Source organism: Ursus arctos, unplaced genomic scaffold (assembly GCF_023065955.2).
Source record: "Ursus arctos isolate Adak ecotype North America unplaced genomic scaffold, UrsArc2.0 scaffold_7, whole genome shotgun sequence".
Lineage (NCBI taxonomy): Eukaryota > Metazoa > Chordata > Mammalia > Carnivora > Ursidae > Ursus > Ursus arctos.
Genome location: NW_026623089.1, coordinates 14629513 through 14652411, shown reverse-complemented (window position 1 = coordinate 14652411; position 22899 = coordinate 14629513). Strand labels below are relative to the sequence as shown.

Below are 22899 nucleotides of genomic sequence, written 5' to 3'. Positions count from 1 at the left end.
CTTCTGGTTAATTCAGGATAATATCCCCATCTCAAAATCCTTGATTGAATCACATCTGCAGAATCCCTTTTGCCATATAAAATAGCTTTCGGAGGTTTCAGGGATTAGGACCTGAATACCTTTGGGGACCATTATTCAGCCTACACACAGCTGTTATCTGGCCAAATCAATCGACTTTTCTCTGCCATGACTTTAATTTATCCATGAAGGTATTTAGTACCAAAATTGTCTTCACATTGTAGGCCCAGTTCAAAAATCTGACATAGAAACATTAAGTGAAGACATCTGATTTGTATCCCACTAACCACCAGATGGCAAACTTTGTCATAGTATTCCTAATCTTAATCTAATCTAATTTTCAAGTCTAAAGAGTTACATATGCCAATTCATTTTATTTTTTAAATATTTTATTATTTGTTTGACAGAGAGAGGGAGCGCACAAGCAAGGGGAGCAGCAGCAGAGGGAGAGAGACAAGCAGGCTCCCTACTGAGTAAGGAGCTTGATGTGGGGCTCAATCCCAGGACCCTAAGATCATGATCTGAGCCGAAGGTAGCCGCTTAACCCACTGAGCCTCCCAGGCGCTCCTAAATATGCCAATTTAAAATCAGTCATATTGCCATGCAGTTTTGGATCAATGGAACTTGTATTACCTAGATCATTTCTGATGAGAATAACTACACATAATCAGATCATTAAATTGTCCTCTGAGCTATTTCAATGGTCTGAAACAGATAACTGCTTCTCTAGTTCCAATATCAACAATTATATTTCCATTTAATGACAGATTCTTCTAATGCTGTATTCACTTATTTTTCCAGTAACTCCTTGGAAGTTTCCTACATTTTATTAATAGTATATATAGTACCTGGGCGCCTGGGTGGCTCAGTTGGTTGAGCGTACGACTCTTGATCTCAGCTCAGGTCATGATCCCAGGGTCCTGAGATGGAGGCCTGTCTCAGTCTCCATGATGGGTGTGGAGCTTGCTTAAGATTCTCTTCCTCTCCTTCTGCACCACCCCTTCCCCCTGGTCTCTCTCTCTTTCTCAAAAAAAAAAAAAAAGTATATGTAGTACCAGTTATAGTACATGAAGAATTTCTCCTAGAATTTCTTTCATTAGTACTTTTATCTCAGGCAAATACTAATCCTTGCCACTTTTATCCTGTAATATTATATAATATGTATTATAAATAATAGGCACAAATACACCAGCTTTCGAAAATACCAAAAGTTATTACTTTTTTACTTTATTGGCTTTGTTTTTCAAGTCCTACATTCTTATGGTAGCAGTTTCAACAATTCAGAGTCTTCAAAAGAATGATGAATATTCTCCTTTCTTTCTTATAGAAACTTCTATGGAAAAGTTGGGGAAAATATAAATTTAAATGAATTAAAATTCATGTTCTAAAAATAAAATTTTCTTGTATTTCCTCCCAGGCATAAAGATGTAGGTATAGATGATATAGATGTATAAGTGGGATCGTACTTAACAGTGATTTTTTCTTTTGTACTTCATGCGAAATAGGAGATTAATTATATTGGTCCTCCCCCATTCCTTCATCCCCAAACCCAAAGTAAACATTTCAAATCTTTTTTTTATCGTACATAATTTTATGTATGATTTTGTATATGTGTGTATATATGTTATCCTGGTTTTTCATATAATTATATCCTTGACATTTTCTAATATCATTAAAAATTCTTTGAAAATATAATTTTAATCGTTGTATATTTTATTTTTTTTCATATTCCAGTTTAACCAAATTGTCTCCAATTTTTCATTATTATAAATTATACTTTGGCAGGAATTTATAAATGTTGCTCTTTGACAGGAATTTGTAAATCTTGCTCATGTCTCTGATTATTTCATTAACAGGGAGTCAGAAAGTCAAATTACAGAGTCAAATGATAAGTGCACTTTTGATGTTCTTGGTATCTATTAGCAAGTGACTTTCCAAAAAAGCCAACCAATTGTATTCTTTTTTTTTTTTTAAGATTTTATTTATTTATTTGACAGAGAGAGAGACAGCCAGCAAGAGAGGGAACACAAGCAGGGGGAATGGGAGAGAAAGAAGCAGGCTCCCAGCAGAGGAGCCTGATGTGGGGCTCAATCCCAGAACACCGGGATCATGCCCTGAGCTGAAGGCAGACGCTTAACGACTGAGCCACCCAGGCGCCCCAATTGTATTCTTTTAATACAGTTACTGAAGTTCTTCGTTAATCTTTGCTAATTAGTTAAAAATATTTTTTGATGTTTTCTTGTTATCAGTTTATCTTATGAATCTCTTCCTTTCAAATTATTTTAATTACATATTTAATAAAATTGAGATAAAAGTCATCATTCATCCTGCTGTACTAATATTGGGGAAAGACATAAACATTTGGGAGGATAAGTATGATTTCTAAAGATGTCAGGAATTACAGGGTGGAACTGAGAACACTCTTTACCAATTTGCTGATGGTTCTCTAGCTTCCAATTTTGTGTAGATCAGGGTTGTCACTATTGCAGTAGAGAGAGAGACAAGGAGAATAGAAGTAGATCTCTGAACTAGAGTTGTTTTGTGCCCTTTTAGCAAATCCTAGATATGCTCTGTGACTTAGTGTTACCTAAGGAAATTGGAGCCTGGCATCGCAAGGTTCTTGTGATGACACAGTTATTTTCAAAGTGTAATATTCCTCTAGGGAATTATTGTTTTAATAAAAAGACATATCAGTAGATAATAATATACATTTGAAAATTCATAAACTCTTGTTCACTTTTTAATACTATTTATTTGAAAGGGTTAAGAGATCTTTTTATGGAAAGAGGGCATCGTTTCCAATGACATTAGACTCGTTCTTCCTCTCTTTTTGTTTGCACTAAAGAAAATCTTGCCAAATCTGATACATTATTCTCTGAAGGTATGTTTGCATCATTTCCAATTAAATGTTTTAAGTCAGCAGTATACAGTAAATTATCATAAATGTTATTGTAAGTTCAAGCTGAAATGTTAGCAAGAGAATTGCTAAAGGGCAACATTTAAACTCTTATTGGCTTTGTGTATTTTCTAATGTCTGTAGTATATATTACTTAGACTGATGAGCTTACAGTAACTTCTAACTTGAATTAATATATGGTGTTGGTCTCTCTTTTTTTGTTTTGAGGTCAATAGAACATTTAAATTGGAATAACATTTGCTTATTCATCTCACTTTTTTTGAAGCAAGTAGGCAATGATTTGGGAAAATAAATTACAATTTTTAACTTAGGATTCTTAGAAAGGAAACATGCATGTGTTTTATCGAAAACTATGGCGTTCAGTGGATTGAGTAATGATTTATGCTATATATATATTTTTTACTTTTATTACTGATAAAAACTCTTCTCTAGAAGAGTTGTTTGGAAAGTAGCAGAGACCAATTAAATTTTCAGGTGTATTTTAATAGTATTTATAAAAATTCATATACTCTCTAATAATCTATATATTTCTTTGACTTTTGACCTTGGCCTTCAAACTGTTGATGAATATAAGGTGATTTCTTAATTAACAAAGCCTAAAACATTCAAATCAGTGTTAGAATTCTTTTGGTATTTGTGGGCACGTGATACACTTGGGTACCATGCTTATCCAACTACTATCTACTACAGTGTCTGCTGAGCAAAGCTTATGTCACAGAAATGATTGAAGCAAATGTAGTTATGTTTTTCAAATCTTGGTATCACAGACTTATCCCGATGTGTTTGAAAGGCAAAAACTTATTTCCTGTGGTTAAATGTAACTAAAAAGGAGTAGAAAAGGCAGGGTAGAAAAAGATCTGTGAAATTCAGAGTTGACATAGTTCGAGTGATTCCAAGAGAAAGAAAGCAGGAAAGAGAAACAGGTATAGTGTTTGACAAATGAGAAGGAGTGATATGCAGGAATTTGTAGTATGAAGAAGAGAAATAAAGGGCTCTGTTTATTCCTATAAAACATAATTGTGAAATGAAAGAATTATTCAGACCCAAATTATTGTTTAATTATCATAATATGGTTCATCAAATTCAGCGGTTCCTTTAAGCATCAGCTTTGCTTCACAGACTTCTTGAAACCCTTAGTACCAGTCCAGTCCATGGAAATTGTCTTTTTCTGAGATCATGGCATTTGTTTATGCCACTCACTTAACAAGTGATCACACATTTACATTTCTTATTTGTTTTATCATTAAAATCTTCTATTTTAAGTTAACATTTCATTATTTAAATCTCAGTCTCCTAAAGATAATACAAATCTTGGAAGAAAAGCACTCTGTCTTATGTCTTGATAGTCTCTACAGCCTTAGCAAATTATCTTGCATTGTGCAGGACTCTCAGTTTTCTGATGATTGAGTATAATATATAGCATTTTTCACTAAAGGAAGTCACTCATCCAATATTAAGAGAAAAGATAAAATATCATTGAAAGCATTCAAAGACTTGGGTGAAATTTAGAAGCTTTAAAACATGTAGTTCATCAGTTAGTTATTTATTTTGGTCATGGTATAGATCTGAGCTGGAGGATTGGTGTTTGTGAGCCAAGATAGTATTAATAAAAGGGGTAGTTAATGGAAAAGGTACATGAATGAGATTTTTACATTTTACAGATGGTGGTTCTAATGAGTACTACACTTGAATTAATTCCAAAATATATCCCTTGAGCTGAAAGTGTGTGTAGTCATAATTGCATGACCTGTGATAAATTGTCTTTGTCCCAAGACAGATTACAAAACTGGCACTGTATCAAGATAGAGTAATTGTAGGAGAATAGAAACTGTCTGGACATCTGCTAAAAGGCACATTCCACAGAAAGCTGAAGATGTGATCAGTTCTTGAGTTGCTCTGCTGACAGCTTCAACTCTTAGAAGGTAGACAGAATAGTGAAAGAAACTACCAACCATGTTGGGGGTATAGAAGTCCTAAGGAAAAGAAAATTGATCATGTCATTTTAGAGTATATAACAGTAAGGAAAATGAATACAGGAGGTAGGCATATACGTATTATACATTTTAGCAAGGTACATTTCAAAATGTTTAAAGAAAAGTATGTTCAATCAAAAGGAAAGAGATGCTAAAATAAGGTATCCTAATTATCATTTATTTATTCATTTACTTAGTAAGTAAAAGCAATGGTGCTAGAAAGTCCACAGCTGCCAGTCAGTCAAGACTTCAAAACTGAACTGTGTTTCTTTTTTGTTAGGATAACTTGGCTGATACAGCAAGGATAGTCTACAGATATGATATATCTCAACTTCAAGGGATTTAACAATATCAGAAATTCTTTTGAAGTAGATAGAGAAATGGACACTTGGGTAACAATATAGTTATTATTCGTGCTTTCTAGGGGATAGGGACCAATTATTAGCACTCTCTTCTCTCTCTGAATTCTAAGCAAATGTGAGCTGAACAATTAAATGGCTTTGGGTATATAAACCTAATGAGTTTTCAAATTCTGAAATTCAAATTTAGTCACCTGTCATGAATAATACTAGACTAGGGCATGGTCGCCTTGTGGGGATCTTCCCAGATAAGAAGTTATGAGATGAAGGATCAGAGTATAATTCACATCATCTGTAGGCAGATTAGCCTCTAAGAGAAAGAGAAACAGACCTAAGTTGAACATACCCCCATTCATCAACAGAATAAGTCACTCCACCTGCTATGGTCAGCCTTGGAAGTGGTTATACACCCTGGGGAATAAATCAGCAATTTGTCAGGACAGCTCTGTGCCCACTTTCAGGAGGAAGTGTGCCAATTCCAATCACTGCTTCTCTGGGTATTCTCCTGGCACCCATGGTGGTCAGTTTTGATTTCATACCCAGAAAGCTCTGAAATGGGTTGGAACAGTACATATATCAAATCAAGTTCATGATACCTCTGGAAATTTATCTGCAATCTATTCTCAGATTATGTCTAACTAGTTATATGACCACGTATAACTCATTAAATACTAAATGCTAAATTAAATGCTAATTGCATTAAATACTAAAATGCATAAAGATACATCAATAATAAAATTTCAACAAGGTAGAAATGCCCTAAATAGAATAGTCACCTGGCTTTATCAAATTTCAAGGGGGAAATTATTAAAGTTTGAAAGATAATATTTGTTTTCAAGTTAAAATCATAAGTAAAGTCCAAAGTAAAATTATTTTGCCTTTGTGAGTTAAAAATTCTTCAAATAAATTCCAAAAACTATCCTTCAATATTACTTATTCTGTGTAGTCTTTGCCAGGAGCATTCTCCATTCACATGTAGAGTTGGAATTGTCTGTTTCTCACCAGGATGCAGGAAAGTTCCTTTCAGTTGTATTAGTTCAGTAGCTGGTCTTTCATAGGCCTTATTTTTGAAGAGTGCAAATCCTTAACTAACACACAGAACATTTTCACAGCGCTGGCCCCTCCGTTACCAAATTTAGAGAAGAGGCCAATCTTTAGACTCTACTGGCATTATCTCAAGCAAAATTGTGTTGCCCAAACCTAGATCTTAGTGTTGTCAAAAACCATAACAGAGACTCAGTGGTATCTGAATTAAAAGGGTTTCTGCAAGTTGTCCAAAATCCATGACCTGTGAGTTTAAACGTGAGAAATCTTTAAGCAAAATGTTAACTTCGGTCTTATGAGTACTTATCCCTTAGACAGTGTTGCCTTCTTGCAAAGTTTAGAGATTTGTAATGGTATCAGCCCCGAGCACCTTATTCTAATGCCTTTTTTTCTCCAGACTGTCTATTCAAAACCTCTTCGTTTCCATCCCCCTCAGTAATACGTTGAGAGTGCCTGTTTGGGCAGGTAGCACCCATGCTAAGCAGACATGAACAGGCATGTCCATCCTGTTTCACTGTGACTCTCGCCACAGCGCATCGTTATGGCATTGCTCCTGAGGAAAACTTTGTCTCTCATATGTTAGTAGAGACAACCTAAGGCCACATGGTGAAGAGTGACCTTGAGCATGTATTCATACCACATGATTCTAAGATTCATCCTCAATTAATTCTTTAATTCAACAAATATTTAGTGAACATCTGCAAGGTACCAAATACTTTTTGATGCTGAGATTTTTACATGGATAAAACCCTATTATACTCTCAATGGGGAGACAATCTATAAACAAATAATAAGCAAAGACGTAGCATGATAGATGGTAGAGAATGCAATGGAGAAAAACAAAGCCGGGATGAGCGGTAGTGGCCCTGTGTGTGTGTGTGTGTGAGGCAGTGGCTGACACTTTAAGTGAAATGGTTAGGAAAGAAGTACAGGATAGAATTCCAGGCAAAATACCAAGTGCTGACTCCCTCGGCCTAACGTTAACCATTTAAAGCTCACCCAGGTTCTATAATATGTACATGGGGCTGGACTTCTTTGTAGTGTAGTAACAGCAAATATTCTTCTGCCCACCAATTTCTAAAGGCTTTTCTTGTCCATATAGTTAAATCATTGCCTCAACCTATCTGCTCAGAAGAGGCACACTGAATAATAAGTTGCACCTGAAGGCTTTGGCCCTAGCTGAAGCCCAATGATCTGTGTCCTTGTTTGTTAGGTTCCCTCAATACTTGTTCTGCCCTTGAGGAAACAGAGTGACTTACTTAATTTGTAAAGGAAGGTGAAGTAAGCAGCATAATTACTAAAGATGATTTTATGCCTTTTATTTTTACTTTCTATTTTTCAACTTGTTCAGAATCCCAAGTAGATAGGAAAGGGCTACTTTTGGAAACCTTATCAGAGACCCCACCAGCTGAATAGATTCATTCTCAAATGCTAGGTAAGTATCCACTTTTAGGGAAAGCGCTCCTAATAAGGTAATAAGAGTTCATTTCTTTTCCCTGATCAATTTAACATTTTTGTCAACCAGGAAATAGATAGCTTGATTATAAAATTTAGAGACTTATGGACAAATTGGTAGAAGGAAATATTGTAATAAAGAGAATCTGTATATTATTAAGTATATAGAATATATTTGGTGAGAGTTAAAATATATTTGGTATAGGGAGAACAATTATGTGGTTAAATAAATTTTATTAGTAGGAAAATGCCATAAGCCAATAAATTCTGGAAGATGGGTACCAGTTGATAGGTGAAGCAGATAAGATACATAGGAAGAAGTAATCGGGTTCTTGGGAACATTCTTGGACCATAAGCTGGTCATTTGAGCCAAGAAAACTGTTTAGTCATCCTTGATGAGGGACTGGCTAAGACTGAAGTAGGCAAGGACCTCTCCCAGTTGCCCCACTTTTGGGACCCACTTCTCATATGATGTGTATACAAAGTACGAAAATTAAGATTCAACAACATATGATCCAAAAAGCTGTGCTTTAGGGGAAGGTCAGGGAGGGGATGTTTTGGATAAATTTTTGCAGTGGGCAGGGGTTCATTTCACACAGTTTGAAAATAAAAGAGAGCATATACCATCTATGCTGCTTCTTAGGTATCAAATACCTATTTTCTCCCAGAGTGGATATTTGGATATGGCCAATGAAAATAAACCAGATATTTCTAAATCCATACACTTTATCTGTTCTGTCTTTTGACATCACTATAAGGAGGAAACCCTACAACATAAAAAGCAAAAGTCTTTCTCTTGGTGGCTTTTATGATTTACCTTAGTAGCAAGTAAGGCAACTCACTGTTTTAATAGTTCTCTTTGTCATCAAATCTTGCTGACCTGGTCAGAGAGAGTGGAGCAGAGGCTCAACACAAACAATACTATGGGGTAGCTGTTAGTTACATTAGTTGAAGTTCAAAATATCAAAGACAATTCTGCACTCAAGGAAAAATAGGTTAAAAGCAATAACAACAACACTAAAACATGAAAAACACAATGTAAAGTTCTGAATTTAGATTAAAAAACTCAATTGTAGAAGTGTTAAGTAGGAACACTTGTTTTGATCGAAGTTCATGTGAGAAAGACCTGGAATTGTTGATTGTGTCCAACAGCAGAGTAGTTCTAAAAATAAATAAAAAATGATTTTAAAGTGCATGTGAATGTGTAATACATTAAGAGAAATACTTCTACCATATTCTACACTAGTCAGATCACATCTAAAATATGTGTTCATTTTGCATTTTAAGAGGAACATTGAAAAACGAAATGCTGAAAATCATGTTAAACGAGAAGCAGTTTTGTCCTTTTTATGGAATTATGAGTAAACTCCTTGAGGACAGGACTGTATTTCATCTCTTTTAAATGGCAGTGTCTGGCCTTCTTCCCAGAACACTGAAGTATTCCATAAATGTTTGTTGCATGAATAATGAATGCAAAATTTAAAATATTAGAATTGCTTAATTTGAACATATAAGAAAAGTTTCAAATATATAATATATATTTAAAGGAATTTTAATGAGATTAAAAGTATCCTGTTTAACTTTAATGATCCAAAAAGATCTCAAGAATGTAAGTTTTTGTTCAGTATATTGAATTCCAACTGTGTTAAAACCTTTTGGGGGAAAAAAACTGCCTTGATAAAAAGTGATTCTTTTCTAGATATATCTGAGGTTGCTAGATGACCATTTGTCAGAAAATTCAAAGCACTTGGGAACATTGGACTGAGTAACCTCTAGGATTCCTTCCAACTCTGAGAATGAGTTATTTCAATGAGTCTGCTGTGACCACTGAGTTTTCTTACAATTCAATTTTTATGGTTTAACATACCATTCCAGGTGCATAAGAAAGGCAATTTATATCAATCATGAGTAATTTATGCTGCATCTAACTCCCCTTCACATTTAAAAATTCAAGTGATTGAAATTAGTTTTAAAAATATTTATATCCTACCTCCTTTCACAAAAGATTAAAAACAAATAACTGCATATTAATCTATCATATGGATTAGTCCATGAACAAAGTAGGTATCTTTCAATAGACTTTAGAAAATTGTAATTAGCAGATATATTATTCACAATTAAACATTTTACAGAAAAACCATTTTTAGAGTTTCTCAATATTGAACCAAAAATGACTCCATTTGCTAATAGCAAAATAATCACATTTTCCTTAAAAAAAATTTTATAATATCGATTAAGAGGAAAATGCCAGTGTTTGAGTCACTTATATCTCCAGGAAGATTTAAGTACCTCTTCAAGAACTTTAAAATTATTGTCACAAACTGCTTTTAAATGTTCAGCATGATCCTCTTATACACTAAATGTAAAAGCTAACTGGATTATGTTGCATTTAGAATTTCTTAACCTAGAAGCTAGCATATTGTGGTTCAAAAATGAATCTTGAGCTTTGTATTGATTCCCAGAATCAGGGAGAAAAAAAATACTTCTTTAGTAAATTAATTCTTAAGAGGGGGGAAACGCTACTGAAGGATTGATCTGAGCTTTATTGTAACAAGAGCCTCCAGTCATAAGTTACCGGCACACAGGCAGGAGTCGATGTGTCGTTTCTATTGTAATCAGCTGCTTTTGTATTTCCACTCGTCAAGGTTGACTTGATCATATTGTGCATGTCTTGGATGTCAGAGGCATTCGTTTGCTCTTCTTCTTGAAAGAGGACAAGTATTTCTCTGCCAACTTAGACCTCTAACTTGAGGAAGTGATGTATTCCACAATATGACTGTGAGGGTATTTTATGGGGGGGAACAGTTTTTTTCTAGCGCATGTTTCAAAATTTGAAACTATCCAGTTTCCCATTTTCACTCTTTGAAGAGTAATATGTATTAAGTATCCATTCTGGGGATCTAGCTTTTAAATGACCTTTTCAGTACTCATCCTTTTGCTCATTTTGATTTGCTCAGATAAATTACAACCACCTGGCCTTTTGTATTACAGAAGGTTACATACAAAATTGACCTTTTGATACTTATTGGGAGAGCTAGGTTCATTGTATTTGAGATTAACTGCTGTTGCTGTTTTCTTGGTTATGTCTTAAATAACTTTATATGAGGATGGTAAAGCCTTTTTTTTTTTTTTCCCATTTGTTTTGTGCTATTTCTAACACCATAAGAATGGACTCTGAACAATACAAAAAAATTTTGTCTTAAAAAATAATAAATATGATTTCTTTAGATCTTGTGGTATCTGATGATTTATGTATGTTATTTCCATTTCTCTTAACCTTGATAAAGCCAAAATTATCCTTTGACCATTCTGCTCCTTGCCTCCTTGCTTAATAATATTCAGTCTTCTGTTTCTTGAGTACTTTAAGCTCAGGTTTGCCTCCACAACTTTGCAGATGCTGTTCTCTCTGCCTGAAAAGATCTCTTCTGGCTTCCTTTGTTCCATTCACTTAATATTCTACTTCTTTCCCTACATTTTCTTGGCCCCCATGTGGTTAGGGTAGGCCATGTTACAATTTATGGACCATGATGTATGTCATTTCTGGTCTGAGGCCCTGAAAAGTCCATACAGGATTCACTAGCCTTACTGCCTTTACACTCCAGGAATCCTTGGGTTGAGATGCAGAACCTCAAGATGGAAACAGTCTATATTACTGGGTTACCAGATGGGAAGTTACCTAGACCTGTAGAAGATTTTGTGTGAGCAAGAAATACACTTTCCTGTTGTAAACTACTGAGCTTTGGGGGATGCATGCATATCCTGAGTATTCAGGGTTTTAGGTTAAATGAGGACACCTTCTATAATCACCCTACCTAAAGCACTTTCTCCCTCTGCTATCTCTCTTTCTCCCAATCATTATATGTTTTCTGCAGTGATTTTCTGGTAATATCTTATTAAGTATATGTTGAACAAACAAGACTTCTATATGCTGTTAATAATGATTTTTAAGTGCCTAGAGTAATCTTTAAAATTGGCAATCAGCATTTTATTTTTGACTTTTTGTTTTAATGTCAAGAAGTGCAAACAAACCAAAACAAAATACTGCCTTGCAAAGGTCCATCATATTTCCTATTGATCACTAGAAAGATGGTCTGGTATCAAGCAATAGCTGAGTTTTTGACCCTTCTACAGAAACCCATTCCATATGATTTCTTTCATTCAGAAGTAAGATCATCTTTGACAGTCTAAATCAATGATGCCTTCTATGTCACAAAGAAAGGATTAAGAATCCAAATTTTAGAATATTCCTGAAATAACTTTCAAAATTCTGCAATATTTTTACATATCTTAAGGTTTTTGCCCACTAAGAAAAAAGTAAGGTTTTGTTGCTTTTAAATCTAGGCTACATAAGCACTTCATCCAACATCAGAATATTCCCCAGTTGTCTGCCTCCAGTTTCCTGGTCTAGAAGAGTCCCTGATATGTTTTTTTAATAGCATGTAAACAGTTTCCTGGTCTAGAAGAGTCCCTGATATGTTTTTTTAATAGCATGTAAAATCTTACTGAATAGAATCAAAGAGTCACCTTTTGTATATCTATTCCTAGAAACATGTCTGGCACACAGTAGGAACTGAGTAAAAATTATTTTTCAATGAATGGATGATCACAGCCAAACTTATTCACTAAGTACATGAAGATATGAAAGTACTCTTTATCAAATAGTTCTAAGAATGGCCTTTTGCTTAAGAAGGAAGGAAAGGAGGGAGGGAGGGAGGAGGGAAGAAAGGGAAAGAAAGGGGGAATGGAGAGAAGGGGAAAGGAAGGAAACAAAGAAAAAAATTCTGCTCAGAATTTTAGTTTAAACTCTTTAAGATTCAACTTTTGGAATGTTAAGTAAAAAAGAACTTCAGAATCTGCTTTTGTTCCTTGAGGAAATTTATTGACAAGGTAGGGAGACTTTACTGAGAATTACTTTCTTATTGCTGATACATGACAAGATGACATACAGTTATACTTCTTTTTTCATTGGTGAATTAAATAAAATATGTTGCTAACTATAAGATAAAAAGAAATATACAAAAGCATATTGTCTGCATTATCAAAGTGTTGCATGGAATATTGACTATTTATTATTATTGAGATACAAATGGTTTTTTTTTTGAAAAAGTGTTCGCAAGATGGAATTCTTCATTCATGCAGTCAGCAGGCACACACAGTTGATGAAAACCAGGAATTGGCTATGCTGGGACATGTTAGTATTTCACTTAGACTACAGAGAAATGATGAAGCTACCAATTCTATCCTAACTTACTTTAAAATGTTAAAAGAAATGTTAGTAAACATTAGCAATTTCTGGAGTGGATGTGGTAATTTGATAGAAATATTGTTTCACTTTTCTTTGTTTTCTCCACACCACACACCAGCTTGATCTTTCCAAATAGAATGGTTCTCCCAAGGTCTATCCAATGATACAAAGCTTAACTGATTTGATGAACAACCTTGTGAATTCTTTAAGATACAGCTTTTGTAGTAAGAAAAAAATCAAATTTTGGTAAAGTTCTAAACCCTTTTAGATTAAACCTATTTTCCATGCAGACTTAGAGTGATTAATACATGGAGACAGTTGTGAGATGCTCTTTCCATTTTCTTGGCTTCGAACTTCAATTGGGAAGACTTGTGCCACGTAAGAAGTACAGTTTTGGCTCCCATGATGTTAAATTAGGAATGCATAACCATGAATACATCAGGATAAGGAAGATCTGTCATACTTTCTTTTCTTTGACATTGCCTAAATTAACCTAAACAAAGAGAGTCCATACTTAAATGCCCAACTTGTAAAAGAGAAATATATTTTCTTTAACTCCTGTCAGTAGAGAGCTTTTAAGACCTTATTATATGCAAATGGTGGTGGTACTATCAAGCCATGCAGTTTGTGCCACTCTGCTCCTGATAATACGGACAATTTTTAGAGTTCCATGAGAGTTATACTACATGGAAGCTATCTAAATCAGTATGTAAGGGGGCACCTGGGGGCTCAATTGGTTAAGTGCCTGACTCTTGATTTCAGCGCAGGTCATAATCTCAGGGTTGTGAGATGAGCGCCACGTTGGGCTCTGTGCTGGGTGTGGAGCTTGCTTAAGATTCTCTCTCCCTCACTTTCTGCCCCTCCCCCCCTCAAAAAACAAAATAAAATAAAGTAAAATAAAATTAAGTTAAGGCTGATATGGAGACAAAATCCTTCAGTCTCGACTGTGGGTGATGTTGCACATACAGCCTCATAAACACCAAAGTTTAAGAAACACTAAGCTAGATGAAGAAATAAAGGGAAACTTTAGAAATTTATGTTTGAGCTTTTGAACCCATTCTGCTTTTAAGATATGTATCAAGTTTTCATCTAACAAATAGGGATGTGTAGAGAATTCCAAAATAGTCTTGCTTGCTTTCATTATTTATTCTGTTTTATTTTTAAGCATTAATATGCGTTGAGAGATTAGTCTGTTGAAAAAATTTAAGAAAATAGTGAAGTTACATTCTGGTTCTGGATGAGGGGCAATTAGCTTCTAAAGACAGCAGTAAGTTAAATTATAGAATCCATTGAAATTGCAAAGGAAAGACTTTTTTGAAGAAAAGTATCATCTATTAGTACATAGATTTTCTGGTACTTATCTATTTATCGTTTAGAGGTCTATGGTCTACAGGTTGAAGAATTTGTGGCCTAGAGGATTTCTAAGTTCCTTTTCAGGTCTAAGAATCTATGAAGACTATGCCTTAGTCATACCAATTATATGCACTGTGTTACCGAAATGACAACAAAGACCTGTATTTGCTCCATTGTTTAATCTGTATCTTGGCCTTTTATGAGTTTTAGCTATAATTTGAGTATAAGTTACAACATTTTTCACTGAATTATCATATGTATAATTTTATGCATATTCACATATACACTTCCACACAGACATCGACATATATATATATATATATATATTTTATAAGCCGGTATAACCTATTAGCACTGTAGAGGAAATATTGAACTTTATATTTTGGAACACTTAGAAGCATTTTCCACTTTTGTTCTCTTCTTCCTCTGTCTGGTCACAGGTTTGGTGATAGTAAAGGTGGGTTTTATTTTTGTCGCCTTATTGCTCAAACAACCCTGTGTATGTACCTAACCAACCTACCTGGAAAATCTGCTATGGCCATTTGACAGCTGAGGACATTTTGCCTTAAAATAATGAAGAAAAACTGAGTAAACTTTAGGTTCAGTGGGATCTTTTGAATAATGAAGTCCCTTCTGGATGGTCACTGAAGTTTATTTTGCAAGTTAATACAAATTTGCAAACATACTGATTCAAAAATTGCTGGAAGTGAGCACTTTCAGTAAACTTGGTGAATATCTGTCAAGAAGCTCTTAGAAATTTTTTATTTTTAAGTAAACAACTATTTCAAGAGTAACATAGTCTCAATAGGTCAAAGAGTGCAGAAGCCTAGAAAAAGGTTATTAAAGTAATCTGAACAAAGATGTTATGCTAGGCCACTCCCATAAAATGCTAATTCTAGTTTCATACCAGAAGACTGGGAAGCAAAAGATTCCCAGTATTCTGAATAAGAGTTTGAGACTTGTGCCTTGCAGTTTCAGTTGTATAAAATGCTAGAATATCATACTTTCCTAATTTAAAGGTACAAAAAGTTATTGCCACTTCTTTTTACTTCCTTGCATCGTTCTAATACCAAAAGAACAAAAATGATTGTTCACTTCTGTTGCTCTATGTTAACTGTGTTTGTGGCAGTAACTGAAGTACTCTTGTTCGTGAAATGTTGCTTAATCTCTAATTCAAACACTGTTCATTTTAGTATGTAAGTTCAAGAGTAATGACTAACTCATTTTGATTGCTCCATTTATGACTTTACAAAATCTTAGGAATGTAATTGCTATTAAAAATCCGAATGCATTATGATGACTTTATGGCAGTTTTTTTTCATAATTTTTGCAGTATTGTAATAAGTTAAACGAAAAGCAACATGAAACCTGCCATTGATTTGTTGGGTCCACAAAATTGCCCCATTCTAAAAAATTAAATATCTATTTACTTTGGAGGATAAAACTTCTAGAATATCAGGGGACACATACTTTTGAAGGCTTAATCATAATTAAAACTAGTTTTATCATAACTTGCCTTCATTCACATTTGGATGATACAGATTTTTATACTTTAAGTCGCTCATTAATTGTTCATTCATCAAATACTGAATACCAACTAGCACTGTGGGTAATAAAAAACAAATGAAAATAGATTTTTTCCTTAAGGAAGATTTCAGAAAAGCCTAAAGATATAAAGAGATAGTACCATACTAATATAGTAATATAGTAAATAACTCATAGGTGAGATGACCATTTCAAAGTTGGGGTGGGGTAGAAGGACCTTTGGAAGTGGGGGAGAAGGATGGATAGAATCTAGACATAGGAGGAAGGAGACATGAGGACAGTTGGGGACAATTAGTTACTGTTCTGTTTCGTGTGTGTGTTTTTAAGGATTATTAAGGATTATTATCCTAAAACCTATTAAGAGAGTTGTATGCCTTTTGTTGGAAAGGTGGTTGGTATGAACTTCGAAGAATGACATAGTATTTGAAGTAGTAGAGTTGAGTGGAAAGATTATCATATATACATTTGATAGAATCAATTATTCTTGGTTGCCATATTTAAACCAGGAATTTCATGTTATTTTTAATTTCATCGTTTGTTTTGTCAGACATTTTGAATAATAAAATAGTTATTATAGACAACAAATGTGACACTAAGAACATCTCTTTAATTTTTAAATTTTCTTCACAACAGTGTTTATGGCAGCATGATTATAATCTATCGTATGATGGTCAATTTGTTCTTTGGCTTTATCTTTATGCTGAATAATTGGCAATAGCAGATTAGTTATAAAACAGATCATCTGTTTTATGGCTTATTATTGCTGTACAAAATGTTAAACTTCATTTTATATAAAAATCACAATCACAAAATTAATTAATTAGATTTCAAAAGTTCTTAAGAAAGCACTCTGTATTTCCTCCTAATTTGTAGGTTGAAGCTTTATCATTCTTAGTCACAAATAGCAGAAAGCAGTTCCAAGTCTAAATTCATTTTACCACAATCATGACATTTTCCAACTGTCTCATAAATTTGCAACATTTGTTAAAAGGGAGAGTAGTGGAGCAAAATGTGTCACTAGTGCTGAAGAAAATAGGCCTGTGGTAATTAGTGTGCCACCTTCAAAGACAAAATTAGTGCTTGAAATCTAACATAATAATTGTACCAATGAGCAGTTACTGAGTGCTCACAACGTGCCATCCTCTGTGTTGAGCTGTCCAAGGGCATTATCTCTTCGGGGCCTTATCCCTCATGAGATTATTGTCAGTCCCATTTTATGGAGAGAAATAATAAGTGTGAGAAAGGTCTGAGATTATTGTCAGTCCCATTTTATGGAGAGAAATAATAAGTGTGAGAAATGGTCCAAGAGCTTGGGGACGGAGAAGCTGGGATTCAAAACAAGTCCTCTGAGGTGTAGGTGTAGGCACTGTTAATATCCCAACTCTACAAATGAGAAAAATTGAGGCTTAGAGGGGTCTAAATAATTTGGTTAAGCTCAAACAGCTAATAAGTGAAAAAACAGGTGTTCAGACACAGGTCCTTCTCACTCCAGAGTCTGGCTATGTTGCCTGTCAGATAAATTTTGACAAAATTTAAGTCACAAGTGTGTCCTTTATGTCTTCTTTGTTCTGACACAGAGGGACTAAATTCGGGAAGGAATGTATACAGATGTTACCTGGCAAGAGGAGGGACAATTGGTAAGGATACGACTGAGAGCCAGAAATTAGTAGCAAAGAGAATCTCCCCTGATTCCACTTTATAATTTTAGGTCCATCATATCAAAGCAAGAGTGTTGCAGGGGAAAGTGACTTACCTTTTCTGAGTTTCAGTCAGAATACTTGCATTAGTTTTCTAAAGTCAGTAGCTCAGTGTGTCAGCCAGAGTCCTTGAACCAGGTCTCTACTAAGTGGCCTGGAGTCAATTCGTTTGGCTAATTCCGTATTCGTATCTTTTACTGTACACTATCTTGTGCCCTAATTATTTTTATATTATTATATCTCATTTCACAAACTATAGTGTTATGGTCTTGGGCAAGAACAGTGTTTTTCTTCTGATTTTGCAAACAGTACTGTAGGAAGCATTTGATTCTTAAAAAGCAATGGAAATTTAAAGCTCATAGTACAGATTGGAATCTTTAAAAATACCTTTGTGTTCACCAAACATTTTTTTAAATGAACCAAAGTATTAGATGGTCACTGATTTTTCTTTATTATGAGTGTTGGGGGTCACATTATAGTCCAGAGAAATCTATTCTTTGTCAAACATAGTGAATCTGGAATATTTATAGACTTATATTACAATTTGTGGTATTGAGTATTCATGAATTACATTTTGTAGACCTTTTACTTTTAGATCTAGGGAAAAGGTAAGATAAGGAAACAGAAGCTGTTCATTTTGTTAAAAATCTCTTGACTATAGAGAACAAACTGAGGTTGCTGGAGGGGAGGTGGGTGAGGGGATGGGCTAAATCGGCGATGGATAAGAGGGGCACTCGTGATGAGCACGGGGTGTTATATGTAAGCGAAGAATCATTAAATTCTACCCCTGAAACCAATACTACACTATATGTTAACTAATTTGAACTTAAATAAAAATGTGGAAGAAAAAAATCTCTTAATTATATGAGATGCCATTTGTAATCTGAGGAGAATTAGTACAAATGAAGAAAAAAAATCTTTTTGGGAGAGAGGGAGGGGTGTGGAGGGGTAGAAGGAGAGGGAGGAGAGAATCTTAAGCAGGCTCCACACCTAGCATGGAGCCCGATGCTAGACTCGATCTCACAACCCTGAGATCATGACCTGAGCCAAAATCAAGAGTCGGATGCTTAACCAACTGAGCCACCCAGGCACCCCCAGATGAAGAAACTTTTTAATACAAATGTTAGAAAATTGTGTTTAAACCCAAACTAGAATTTACAATTTTCTCATGGTAATCTGTACATTACCATAGGAAAGGTAGTTTGATGTGTGTGTGTATGTCTGTGTCTTTGTGTGTGTCTGTGTGTATATTTTTATCTGAGAGACAAAGAGCATTGTGTCTTCTACACTTAGTATCCCTTGTCATTTGAAGTAACGCTATGTTTGCATCTTGTGTAGACAAAATGTTCAGATCTATTGGCCACTCCTAAAAAAGACACAAACAAGATTCTATTTTCTAGCAGCTATATTTTTAATAATGTAATTTTGAGGTTATATTAAGTGAATAATTTGGTAGTTTAGATCATTTACTTTTTACTTTGAATGTGTTTTTAGTGCGTTTTCATTGCTTCTAAATATACACACAATTTAAGAACTTAAACTATTATTCAGTAATAAGTGTATTATTTCTATCCCATCCATATTGGCATGTGGATGTTCTCTTTTTAATAATGACAAAGCAAGCCCTTAAATTATATTTTAGATGCTCATTTCATGAACACTGTCACTGCTGTGTTACAAGTGTTAAAACAAAAATGTTGAATAATAAACTGCCATCAGGTATTGGCTTTTGTCCCTTCATCATCTAAAAGCGAATTTTATGAATGACGCATCAAAGCATGACATACATTTACATTCAAATACCAGTTGTTAACGTTTTAAGTTAATGCCAGTGAATCTTTAAAAATCTCTGTGAATAATGAAGCTATTCATTGTGTTCAAGGATTTTGCCTTTTTCAATGATAGGATTTTCTTCTCATTTGAAAGAGTATTTAATTGCATCGCTCATCCACTTTTAATATTTAATAATAATTTTATTAGCTGTGTTGAATGAGAAGGGCAAGATTTGCAATATCTATTGCCGGTCATCAATTTTTTCTTATCATGACTTAATGAATATTATAATTACAAGGAAAGGCAGAAATATAAATTAGGTTGGTAGTTGGCTGGGACTTGCTAGTTTATTGCTTTTAGCTTGGGCAAAGCCCAGAGTAGGCACAAGGAAAAAGAAACAAATATCTGGGGGTGCTTTAGAAGCCCTAGCACAAAATTTTTGCAACCTACTAATCACTCCTCATTTTAAATAATGAACACAGACGGTATGAAATCAAATTACAAACACAGTCAGCAACAATTCCTACTGGTTCCACAGTGGTTGATGGGAATCCTGACGACTTCCAAAACAGTCCTGGCAGGTGTATGTTTCTTTAATCTCTATTAATGCATTTTGAAACTTTTTGTTATCTTTTCTTAAACACCTTATGGTATTTACTTTCAGCTAAGACAAAAGCTGCATTATTTCGAGTGGGAACACTTGGCATAGCCATCATCATAGTAGCACCTCTTACTGAGGTAGCACCTCCCGCCGTAGGTTTTCAAAATGCTTTTGAGTACATTTCATTAGATTCATGGGATAGAGGTTGGAGGAAAAGTTCTTTGCAGGTACCATGCGTTTAAAGCCTCTGTGGATTTATGACCCAGGCCATGGGGGAAAAAACAATTTTCATTTTAGTGATCTAGCTATAGATACGTGTATCAGATGATTCTAAGTTTTAAGTACCATTTGTTCAAAATGGAACCAGATATCATTGAATTTCATGTGTTTTTAAACCTATTTTAAACAAATCATTTTTAACCCCCTCCAGCAACTGCTTCGAGAACGACAACAGATGGCCAGCCGTCCCTTTGCTTCTGTTGATGTAGCACTGGAAGTAGGAGCTGAACAAACAGAGTTTCTGCGAGGGCCGTTAGAGGTAGGAACTGTGGGCTGAAAGGGGACCACTGTGATTTGCATACGTATATTGCTTCTCTTATCTGCATCTGCTTGTGCAGCCAAATACAGTCTGATTATGTAGAGTTGACAAGATTCAGCTACATATGTGATGCCACTTTCAAGGCACATAGTTTTAATGGTATGACATGAGCTGTAACAAAAGCCACTGGAGAATCTATTAGTCTAGGCAAGAGTGACAGACTGCTCACCTGGCAGCCTGGAGCTGACAGATAGGAGTGGAAGGAATTTAAGATACAGATATGATGGAAGAAACAAAGCACCTATATTTAGTCCTTGGAGTGCCCAACACCTTTTAGTTAACAATTCACATTTATCTTTATTAACGAAGTTGACTGTAGCAGGTGGGTGGAGAGGAGTTGCATTTTAATTACATAGTTTCATTTTTGAATGTTGAGAATTATAGAATATTGTGAATATTTTTATTTGTGGTAATGGCTATATTAGTATATTCTTTTATTGCACATGCAGAAATAGAGTATGGTGAAGGAGAAATCATTATGTGCAAGTAAATGTGGTACTGGATTCCTGAAATAACGCCTGGAATGGTTTCTGAAAATAATAACCCACAGAGAGGAAAACCACAGATTGTGTGATTAACGACTAATCAAAGCATTTTGAGGCATAGTAATTTAGTTGTATGCTTATTATTTTTATTTCTGTTTCATGGACAGTAAGACGTTTAAGTAGGAAGATTAAGAAACACTGTAGAGTTGAAAATTGTTTTCTCTTTTTAAAAAAATGCCCTTACGTGACTAATTTCATGTTGCTATTTTCAAATCTTGCTTTTCTTCAAGGAAAGCAAGGAATACAAAAATAGACTCCTCCGAAAACCTAGGTACAAATAGAATTGATTCTGTCTCTAGCATTTTAGTTATTTTGGAAAAAAAAATTAAACAACTGAATCAGGTCTTGTGGATGCTATGCAAAGAGTCGGTTTTTAGAGGACATTTCTCTGAATTTTTGTGTACTTGATTTTTTACTATTCTAGATCACAGGTTGCCATGGAAGCTTAGAACATAGGAAATTTGTATGTATATCTTCCATTACTTGGGGAGAAATTAGAAGACAGAATGATTAAATAAAAGTTACAGGAAGTGCTCTGATTTCATGTTGGCACTTTGCCTCACAAAATCTTTAACAAATGGGAAACCTGCGTTATTTGAATCCAGCTTCTTTTTTTCCTCATCTGTTCAAAACATTGTCAAACACTGTGGAAACACAAGTCACAGGAGAGAAATGAATGTAAACAATACATACATAGTCCACAGAGGAAAGGGACCAATCAAAGAGCTAAAAAACTCACAAATTAAGGAGCAAATGTAACTCACACATATGCACCTCCACAGTGTGTCAGTTGCGGCTTACTAGTGTTCAAGAATGTATTGTTAGGTGTGTGTGTTCCTAATCATTCCATTTCTTTGTTCTATTTCTTCCAAATTTTATTTCCCTCTTTATCATCATTTTTTAACATTAAATTTTATTTTGTAGAGTTTAAAGATTTCTACCTCTACTTACTTTTATTTCATGTTTGCCTACTAGTCCTTTTATTCCTTTACTTCCAACTTCTCTGTATCCTTTTGTTTTCTACCTATCCCTTGTGGAAACGACTGTTCACTTTATTCTCCCATTCTGTAGTCTGCCTTTTGATTAATTGCCTGATCTATTTACATAGAAAATAATTACTGTACTCTCAAGGATTATTTTAGCTACTCCATTGTGCGTGCAGGTGTGTGTGCCTATGTGTGTGCGTGTGTGTGCGCACGCGCGTGAGTGCGTACGCGTTGTTCTTATTGTTGTTACTACCCTTCTTTTTGGCTCTTTTCCCCTGTTTCTCTTGGATAAATTGATTTCCTTCTACTAAACGGTGTTACATATTCTATTTCTCTGTTTCTGGTGGTTACTCATTACTTACCAAGATTCATAGTGGTTATTTTCCCTACCACTGTCTAAAAGCTTATTCATACACATTCCTACCCTACCTGTCTCCAACAAAATTAGTATTTTAGTATGCTCTCAACTCCCTCTCTTCCTCCTACCCTATGTTAATACTGCTTGGAAATTTTAATCCAGATATTATGAGTGTACTTTTTTTATTATGGCATATTTAAGTAACAATGAACCATCTTTACCCTTCTTTACTCTTTGTATCTAGTTGCTTACTCATGCATTTCTTTCATTTTTCACTATAGTAAATCCTCCAAGATACTTTTCAAAGAGCAATTTTATATGGCATGCTCTTTGACACGGCAAATGCCTATCAATATGTTTATTTTGTCCTCATGTGTAATAACAGTTTAATTAGATACAAAATTCAGTTTCAAAGTTCTCTTCTTCAAAACT

At 34.6% G+C, this 22899-nt stretch overlaps 1 protein-coding gene across 3 annotated transcripts in view; it reads left to right on the top strand.

Annotated features, from left to right (window-relative positions):
* Positions 1-22899, top strand: part of ATRNL1 (attractin like 1) — a 746554-nt gene that overhangs the window by 494402 nt on the left and 229253 nt on the right. For all 3 annotated transcript variants that reach the window (XM_026494203.4, XM_026494204.4, XM_057308391.1), the window contains one exon: positions 20411-20518. In XM_026494203.4, the coding sequence (XP_026349988.2) occupies positions 20411-20518 (108 nt within the window). The remainder of the gene's footprint in view (positions 1-20410; positions 20519-22899) is intronic.